The sequence below is a fragment of the Varanus komodoensis genome, unplaced genomic scaffold (assembly GCF_004798865.1).
Source record: "Varanus komodoensis strain SLA01 unplaced genomic scaffold, ASM479886v1 scaffold1, whole genome shotgun sequence".
In the NCBI taxonomy this organism is placed as follows: Eukaryota; Metazoa; Chordata; class Lepidosauria; order Squamata; family Varanidae; genus Varanus; species Varanus komodoensis.
This window is the reverse complement of record NW_025335268.1, coordinates 56,637,850-56,647,994: the sequence shown is the minus strand read 5'-3', so window position 1 is coordinate 56,647,994 and position 10,145 is coordinate 56,637,850. Positions and strand designations below refer to the sequence as shown.

Genomic DNA, 10,145 nt, shown 5'->3' with positions numbered 1-10,145 from the left:
TACTTCTTACTGCGACAAGTGCAGTAGAATACAGTTGATCCTTGGCAAGCAGGCATATTCAAAGGCTGCAAACTTCCACTAATGTCTGGTGTAAACAAAGTAAAAAAAGAAGGTAGAATATTCTCATTTCTTGGACTGTATATCTTCATTATCACTTTCTTGAAACATCTAGGAATGGTACACACAGCAATCACTAGTAACTGAAAATGGTTTTGAGTCAAATCAGTTGACACACTATTATTAAAAACCAATATTTGATTGACTACTGTGAAGTTTAAAAATGCACATACATTTATTTGATTTTATTCAGTTTTACTATGGTTTCCATTAATTTTTAAAACATGGTTTCCAATTTAAAAAAACAATGCACTGTGACCACATAGTTCCTTTTCATTTTATACAGTTATACAAATATTCTAAATACACATTTTCTCAAGATGATGGCAAATAAATTTTAACTGTACAATACATAATGAAATATTAAGCATATTTAGAAGCAATAGAAATGTCTATACAAAAGCAAAATGGAATAAAATTTCTTATTTAAAGTATTGCAACAGTCCCACAGTTTTGTAACAAAAATGTCTTTGCACAGTTCCTCACAATGCCCCAATTAATAGCTAAAGCAAAACAGTGATTTTTAGAAAATGTTTCAAAATGCTACACATACTACTGTTTGCACAGTCTGGTCAAAACAACAAATCTACTTGGAATCAAGCAAAACTGAAGAGGAAATACCTCAACCAACTTTAAAATTGTTTGTATAAAATTCATTGCACGTTATTTTACTCAGTTGTTTGAAAAGTAAAAAAGTTTATTTACAAAATATTCTGCAATCAAAATTATAAAGTAGATGATGTAACATATCCTGACACTGACAGTTCAATCACACACAATGGCATTTTTCCCATATGTTTTCAGTACTTCTTTAGAAGTCCAGTGGGAAATAAACTTCTGAAATGAATTTACAAGATGTTAACACACAGCTATTTCAACATCTGCATTAAAAAACAGTATGTTAAAAAGGCAGAAGAATGAAGAAAATTGACAGTTTAAAAAGGGAGCTATTAACAGATTAACAAATGCATTTTAGTTTACTTCGGACAAACATTCATTATTTTTCAGAATAAGTCAACAGTAAATGAAAATCCCAAACAAGATGAAATTGAAGGACCATGCATGATAGTTTTACAGTGGTAAACACTGAAAAAATAGCACCTGGAATCTTGGATATAGGCAATCTAAAACTGATCAAGTAGTTGACGAAGATACGGTGCCTTGGATAATTCTCTGCTCACTCTGGAGAGCTTGAAAAGTACTGGACAGTTCAATGAAACACATGGTATCTGTCGATCTAAGCAACCTGTACAATTCTTGCATATCTAGAAGAGCATACAGTGGATTAGGACAGAATACATTTTACTGGAAAAAATATATTAGTACACAGCAGTCTTGACAAAACTTTAGCTCTAAACATTTGGGCATAATATACACTGTCACACACACAGGAACTTCTAAAGGAATATGTACAGAGTGAAAAACACATATTTCCAATTTCTCAGTTTGCCTCAATACCAAAGGCAAACAATGCTAAGATAAACAAATGGTTTTGCCTTTTGTTTCCAAATGCACAATCTGTCATCAGATTTTTCCCAGTCCCTTTTCTTACCCCTTGAATAAAATTCATTTGATTGCTTAAGGAACTGATATTTAGCCAAATTAGTAAAATTTGTACAGATTGGACAGAAGCCCAAATATGAAATGTTTTTATACAAAACAGTGGGTATATTCTCTCATAAGGTACTGGATAATTTAACATAATGTAATATCTGATTTGAATAATTAGCATATGGAACAGTTCATTTTTGGAATTTCCTTTGTTATTTTAAAAAGGCTTGAATAAATAAATTTTGTTTGTAAGTGAATGTGGCTTATTTTTATGTAATTAATAACATTCTTTAAAAGTTCCTACATTTTTAAAAACTTAAATCTGAAAAGATACTGAAGTCTTTTTAAAAATTTTAGATGTCCTCTTCCCAGATTGTTTTCTATATTATGTCCAACTAAAGAGATTATTCAACTTACTGATTTTCCCCTTACCTTGACCAGGTGTTCATGTTTACGCTCCAGCTCTCGAATTTCTTGATTAAGAATCACTACTACATGCTGTGGTTGACTTCTACATTTATTGCAGATCCCATGCTGAGTCAAATCATCACATACAGGGCAATGCAGAGTGGTGAAATACTGGGAAATTGTCCCTTTTCGGCTTTCTTGTTCAACATGTGCTGTGGTGGTAGCTTTTTGGATCTAAAGAGGAAAAATGTGGTAGGATACATGGAGCAACAGTTATCTTTTTCCCATGTAAGTAACAAAATAGATAAATGTTACTTCTACTCAATGTGGTGATACGTTTTGGGGTACATGACTTGCCAAGGCTCAACAAGTGCAACTATTTCTGAGAGCTCTGCAACAAGCCCGATTACACAAGGTGTTTGCATCAGAAAGAAATGAAGGCAGCACTACCCTTTCCTCTCTAGCCAGGTAAGAGCAGTAGACTGCTCCACTATACTGACTGCCAGTCTCAACCCTACAGAAGTGGACACAATATTCAGTAGCTATATAATCTATCTGAACAGGTAAAAGAACAGCACAATGCCATGACATTTGCAGATGTCCAGAAAGGCCAAGAATGTTAATGTGCCTGTAGTTCTAGCTTAGCTGGTCCACCCAGCTTTTACAAGTCTGAAGCTCTAAATGCTATTGCATTGGTGGCTGGAAGAGGGAAAAGCATGTGTAGTAAATGCTGTCAATACAGGTGGGCATCTATTCCACAAAAATAATGCAACATCTGGTGAGGCAGTTCTCTGCTCATCTAAGTATGCTCTTCATATCCTCCTGTTTATGGCAATAGTTTCAATACTTGATTTACTATTTCACTTACCCTTGGTAATTCATGGTACCAACTGAAGACATCTATACCAATAAGTGATAGGATTCTGGCCAGTGGCGGAAGAATTTGCTTGGTGATGTAGTAAGTGGCATTCAGCCGCAGACTGGGATCCTGTAGAACCTCAATGGGCCGCCTAACCAACTGTATGAGAGGTAATCCTGGCATGCCACACACAATGACATAGGGTACTCTTTCACCAACTCGAGGCTCAGACCGCCGGTCATATGCAAGCATCCTCCTATGTGGAGAAATAAAATCCATTTCAAAGTACATTTTTGCATATGAAAAAGTTAACTGAAAGTGTAAAGCACTCAAAAGCTGACAAACTTGCAATTTCTTCTGTCTACCATTAACAGCCCTTCTATTTCTTCAATCTTTCCATCAGTCCTAGCAGCAGTATATTAAACACACGGAAAGGAAAAAAATGAAGACATCTGATATATCCATAGCAAAATCTGAGAAAATGTTGAATTTTCCCCATCACTTTTCACAAAAAAAGCTTTATGCTTTGAATCATTCCAGAAAGGGAGGTTATAACCTTAGGGCTGGTACCTATGAATGTTTTTGTACTCAGAGAGCCAGTCTAGAACAGTTATTTGAATATTGCGATTTGAACAGGCCACAGCTAGGTTAAAATTCCCACTGAGCCATTTCTTTTATTGGGCAAACCTTGGGCCAATCACTCTCAGACTAAAATACTACCAGTTCAGATTCCTAGTCTTCAGCTTCAGACACACAACTACTCTTGTTGCTATGGTGTGTGTGAGTTTTTAATCTCGTGTAAGCTAACACTCTGTGTCATTTTCTGAGTTGTTGACTGCTTATGAACAGCCCTTGAATCAAAAAAGCTAATTGTTTATAGAGGTTTCTTATCACAACATTCTTCACTATATCAGTGCATAATGTTATACAGTTTTGTGTGTCTCATTTCAGTTCAGCTAGGTAGGTTTTCCTTCAAAGATAATAATGCACTACTTTAAGAACAGCATTTGTCATCACACAATATCCAGCAACTCTTTCTCTACAGAAACATTCTCACATGCCTTGTCAGAATAAATCCATGAAGGCATGGTTTTTTTAGCTCTGTCGCTCTCTCATGTGTGAGCACACGCGTGCATGCACACCTTGTGTTGTTTCTTTTTATTGTATGTTTTTGTAACTGTATTTAAAAATAAATAAAAAATAAAAGAATAAAGCCATATTCCCAAACTTCCAGTACTTTCTTTGCTTCAGGGGTGACTTTTCTCTACACAACTTCCTGATAGTAGAGATAAGAACCCTGGTTTATTTAACATTACCCACCCACAGCTTTGAACTTTTGATTGGTTCTAAAAGCCATGTGGTGTAGTGGTTAAGAACACAGGACTGGGATTAGCCATAGAGCCAACTGGGTGACTTTGGGCCAGTCACAAGCTTTCAGCCCGAACTCCCTCACAGGGTTCTTGTTGATAAGATTGTGAGCAGGAGAAGGAGAAATATGTAAGCTACCCCCCCCCCACCAACTTTTCCCCATTTTGGTGAGTTATGGTGTTGAGTATCTTGTGCACATCAAGAGGCAGCAATGCCAATTAAGTCCATTTCAGTGCCAGGTTGTAACACACCAAAATGTGGAGGAGTCAAAGACAATGAGTACTTCTGCAAGTATGTTGGTTTGTGTATCTTTTGACCCTCAGTTGTTGGCAATTCCAAACTTTTTGCTATAGGAGAAGGATATAGAAGAGGTTGTGAATGGATTTAATTACTGACCAATAGTAAAAATGACACATTTCACATTCTTGAAGGAGTGAACTTCTGTAACGGGCTTGAACTCACATAACAAGAGTAATATAATGTCAAATAAAATATTGCATTCTATGTCCTTATTACCTTGTGATTTCTAGAGCTGGTACACAGGATCCGGGTTTGTAGGCAGAACTTCCTCTATACTCCTTTGCAAAGATAAAGTCTTGCATGCTGGCCTTACCTTCTAATAACTTCATGCATTGATTTTGCACATACTGTTTGATATGACTTATATCACGTGTTTCAAACAGTAACTTGATAGAACGCTCAAGTATCTGAAAAGAAAAACATATATTCAAGTATTGCTTCTTGCTCAAAACTGTTCAAAAGAGGGTAAAGTTAACTGAAATACTGATAGCACTTTTAATCTTGTTCAGTGTTCTTCAACTTTCATGGGGCTTTTCTATTAGTTTGTAAATGGCACTGTATTCAAACAATAATGATTTAAAAACACACACAGAGTAAAATTTCTGTGACCATTTACCTTGGAAACAGCAGGGCAAGAATCCCTTCTAACAGTTTCGATGCCTTTTGCATCAAATACTGGGTCCTTCTGGTCAAGTGTTTCATACATATAACCAACATACCTCTTCTTGGTCTGCAGAATGCATGGCAAATAGACCTGAAATTTTTTTTAAAAAACTGTTAAAATCCATTATTAGGAAATACAAATTGCAGAATATTTTCCTTTTCTACACAGATCATAAACAGACCTAGTCATATTACTAATGGACACATCCAAATAGTATCCATAAATTATTTATCCTTCAGAAAGAAATTTTCTGAATTTGATAGAGAGTGTAATTCACTGAGACAGGAAACCTAAACTTTGATTAGAGAGGGACCGGTTCAAATTGCAGCTTAGTGTGAAGACATGATAGCATCATCAATTTTCCATTTCTGAAGTGGAAATAATAATATTGATTCTTCTCTTGTCTGCTGTGAGGTATACATAAGGAGTGAAAGAGAAATGGTTAAATACACTTATTTTATCCCCTTCCATCTGCCAAGATGTTTATGGTGGTATACAGACGACAACATAAGTATATTACACCGTGAAACACGCTTACCGTATTTTTTGCTCTATAAGACGCACTTTTTTCCCCCTCAAAAGTAAGGGGAAATGTCTGTGCGTCTTATAGAGCGAATGTGTGTGTGCCCGACGCCTGGGATGCTGCCGGCCCGCATACACCACGTACCACCTGGCTGGCACGCGCTCAGTGCACCCTGCTCCGCCCCCCCTGGCGCAGGTGAGAGCTGTGCCACTCGGGGAGGCGTGCGGAGGAGGAGCCGCGGGCTTCAACCCGCCAGCCACATGGAGGGACGGACTGCTCACCCCCACTGCCTGGGAACTGCTCACCCCCACCGCCTGGGAAGACCTGCCGCCGCTGCTGCCGCACTGCCTAGAAGACCACCACCAGCACGCTGCTGGCCCCACGTGGCACCACCTGGCCAGCACACGGTCGGTGTGCCCTGCTCCGCCCCCCTCCTCTGGCGCAGGTGAGAGCTGTTAATCACAAGTCGGTGTGTGTTTTCAAATGGCAACCTGTCTTTTAATGAAGTCCATGGGGAAGTGATGGGGAATGTGCCTGTGATTATCAGGAAGCTTTCCATGGATCAGTTATCTGTTAGTTGATCAGACACATTTTTTTTTAGGATCAGTGGATATTTGAACAGCATTACTTTCGTGTATGAAGTTTATTCTTCAAAGGCTACTTAGTCCGCTGTGTGTTTGATTTACTGTACAATATCTCATTTTTTGTCAGAAGTTTTTTTCTATTATTTACTAGTAGGGCAGCGTGGACATTACTGGCTTTTTTAGATTTGTTATTGAATTGTCTGCAGCAGCTCTTGTATAACTGGTGTAGATTGTGGATTCCTTCAATAATTCCACTACTGACTAAGAAAGTGATGTCAGTGATTGTGAGCAACAGAGCTTCATAAATTCTGATTCTAGTGATGATGAGTTCTACGGGTTCAACGAAAACTAGAAGAGTACTCAAACTTTAAAGTCTCTCTTTTGTTAATGACAGTGATGATGGTTCTTAATGCCACTGCTGACTGCTATTCACTTTACAAGGTTGAAATACGGTATTACTGTATTCTGTTATAGTTTATTAAATAGTTTAGTAAACCATCTGATTCAGAATATTTTTTTCTTGTTTTCCTCCTCCAAGAACTAGGTGCGACTTATGGTCAGGCGCGTCTTATAGAGTGAAAAATATGGTACTTGCCCTGAGTCATAATATTAAAATACTGTGAGTTATTTGCTTAAATATTAGAAACTTGGAAGTGGGATACATAGTGAATCCCAGGTCTGGACAGACTGAAGACCACTAATACATAGTTTGAATAGCAAGTTTAAAATAGAGCCTATCACAGTGTTCTTGACAATTTTTCAAGCAGAAGCCACTTTGGCTCCAAGGGTTAGCACTAAAGCCACTCCTAGCAGAGGTCCATGCTGGCAAGTTTCTTGACTCTCCACCCCAAAAGCCTCCTCCAGCAGCTCAGATTACAGCAGTTGTCCTACTGCTGAAGAAAGCAACACCCAGGTTAAAGAGAGGTAGAAAACAGCACTTGAAGTAACTGGGAGCAGCTGCTGGCCCTCAAGTCTTATACTCAAATAGTATTATCAATTTTTACAAATAATGTTATAAATTAATTATATGTTTACAAATTAAAATAGGTCTCAGTGTTGTATAGACGAAGCCTGACATATTAATGAAAGTTGGTCTTTATTGCACTATTTTACCTTCTCTTATCAAATATGCATTATATTTTTGAAGCCAAGATACTACATGCATAAAATCACAGAACAGTAGAGTTGGAAGGGGCCTATAAGGACATCAGGTCCAACCACCTGCTCAATGCAGGAAACCAGTTAAAGCATCATTGACAGATGGCCGTCCAACTGCCTCTTTAATGCTTCTAATGGGGGAGAGCCCAGAACCTCCCTAGATAATTAGTTCCATTACCGTACTGCTCTAAAAGTCAGAGACTTTTTCCTGAACTCCATCTGAAATCTGGCTTCCTGTAACTTAAGCCCATTATTCTGTGTTCTGCACTCTGGGATAATTGAGAAGAAATCCTGGCTCTCCTCTGAATAATAGCCTTTCAAGTATTTGAAAAGTGTTATATATCTCCTCACTCTTCTCCAGGCCAAACACACCAAGTTCTTCCCATTTTTTTCCATAGGGCTTTGTTTCTAGACTGCTGCTCCAGTTTCCAGTTTGTTGCCCTCCTTTGAACTTTTTCCAGTTTGTCTGCATCTTTCTTGAAGTGTGGTTCCAAGAAATGGTCACAACACACATGATGGGACCTAACAAGCACTGAATAGATGGGAACCAGTACCTCATGTGATTTGAAAGCTATACTTCTATTAATGTAATACAATATAACACTCGCTTTTTTGTAGCCACATCACACTGTTGACTCAAGTTCAACAAATGATCTACAAAAATTCCAAAATCCTTTTCTCACTGCATATTGAGATGGTGTAAAGATCTCTCCACTTTTGTTCAGTAATTTTAATATTCCAGTGTAAAGGTATATTCCATGCTTGTTCTCTCTGAAAATGTATCTTACTAATCTTATAGCCAAGAAATAGTAAGAGCTAAGATAGTAAAGAAAAATATACAACAGTACTGTATTTCTCATAGAATGTGAATTAATTAACTAGTGCAATTATTTGAATTAAAAAATACAGATTTTTACTTACCTTTTCAAACTTCAGCTTTACTGGTTTAGGGTTGGTAGATGTCACAGCTTCAGCAATTTCTTGACCAATCTTAAAAGACTGTTCCTTAGTAGCCCCTTTCAGTAGTACAAACATGCTGAAATGAAAGCATGAAAATTGGGAATCATTTATTTAACGCATTTTCCTAAAGAGGAATTTAACCCTCTGGTGAAAAGAGGTTCAACATTCCATCTTTATGGTTAAGGGATCTGGCTCCTTCCTGTGCGCAATATTCTCATACCAATTCAAAGTTCCCGTATGAATCAGACGATTTAAAAAGGAAAAACAGCCAATTATATATTACTGGTTTACAAGTCTCCCAACAAAATTATAGTTTTGATTACCTGTCTGTGTCCCCATATACAACCCGTGCGCCCCATTTTTTTGTATCATTCACAAGTTTTATTGCTTGCTCCAAGGTCTCTCTGGCTTTGTGTACAATGCTATCACCAACCTGTAGATATAAAGACATTGAAAACAATCCTTTACTACAGCCTTGAATTACTCAACATTTTTTTGTCAATGCAGCACACATATTATTGTTTTACAATACTCTTAGTTACAAATTCACAAAACCTGGTCACTGTTTCTTTTTTTCTGAAAAAGCTTATTTATTTTTATCACTCACCTCTATACATGGCATCCTTCCAGAAAAATTAGCAGAAGTATAACCGTATGTGACATTTGAAATAAGCTTAAGGCCAAGCTGACGTGCATCAAGCATTCTAGTGATAGCTTTGTCGTGCTTATAAGCTTTCATTGATTGCTTCACCATTATTCTAGTTGTCAGAATTTCTTCCAGCATTTTTGGCAATACACCCTTTTTTACTGACGGCTGCCATATCAAGAAGAAACAAAAAATGAAAGTACTTTTAAAAAATTGAAAAGTTTTGGTAGCTTAAGAAGTTATACTTGAAATTAAAAATATATGACCAGCATCAATATCAATTTTGCTTAGTTCTCTCTCAGTTCATGAGGGAAGAATTTGATTATTTGAAGGAGTGCCGCCTTCTATACATACCTGTCTGCCCCCTAAGTTCTGGGTCAGAGGTCTTTCTCTGGGAGCCCTCTTTGAAAGAGATCAGAAGAGTGACCACCTGGAGAAGAGCCTTCTCTGTGCCCCAGCTATGGAACATGCTCTCCAGAGAAGTGTGCCTGGTGCTGACACTTTTTTCATTTTCGGCACCAGGCCAAAACCGTTTTGTTTTGTTTTGTTTTGTTTTATTTTATTGTATTGTATTGTATTGTATTACCCTCTTGGGACTTAATGAAGGACGGTATATTTAAATAAACAAACAAATAAGAATTAATATTTTAATATATCATACATTCATATATATGCTTTGTGAACTGTCCAAAGAACTTTGATTGGGTGGTATAGAAATTAAATAAATATCTTGCATTTCTGCCCAAAATGGCTCTCAGGGTCCCTGAGTCAGTAAGAAACCAGGAAGGTAAGTCAAAAGCCAATGAGGCAGAAATCAGATTGTATAGATTATATCATCAATATAAACGTAAAAATTATTTGCATATATGCCCAAGCTGGTAAGTGTGGCTTGTCAGGTCCCATACTTATGAGAAGTGCTGGTCAATGTCTCTCTCTCTACAGAATTTGTAATCTAGCTCCACAGTTCCTGGCAGGAAAAGGTGTTCAGAGCAAGACATCCCACTACA

At 37.4% G+C, this 10,145-nt stretch overlaps 1 protein-coding gene across 2 annotated transcripts in view; it reads right to left on the bottom strand.

Annotated features, from left to right (window-relative positions):
- Window positions 1-147: 147 nt before the first annotated feature.
- REV3L (REV3 like, DNA directed polymerase zeta catalytic subunit) overlaps window positions 148-10,145 on the bottom strand; it is a 73,863-nt gene continuing 63,865 nt past the window's right edge. For both annotated transcript variants that reach the window (XM_044426290.1, XM_044426300.1), the window contains 8 exons: window positions 9,100-9,306; window positions 8,816-8,925; window positions 8,454-8,568; window positions 5,220-5,357; window positions 4,820-5,010; window positions 2,945-3,191; window positions 2,101-2,310; window positions 148-1,382 (listed from right to left, as the gene is read on the bottom strand). In XM_044426290.1, coding sequence (XP_044282225.1) covers window positions 1,242-1,382; window positions 2,101-2,310; window positions 2,945-3,191; window positions 4,820-5,010; window positions 5,220-5,357; window positions 8,454-8,568; window positions 8,816-8,925; window positions 9,100-9,306 — 1,359 coding nt within the window. In that variant the 3' untranslated portion in view covers window positions 148-1,241. The remainder of the gene's footprint in view (window positions 1,383-2,100; window positions 2,311-2,944; window positions 3,192-4,819; window positions 5,011-5,219; window positions 5,358-8,453; window positions 8,569-8,815; window positions 8,926-9,099; window positions 9,307-10,145) is intronic.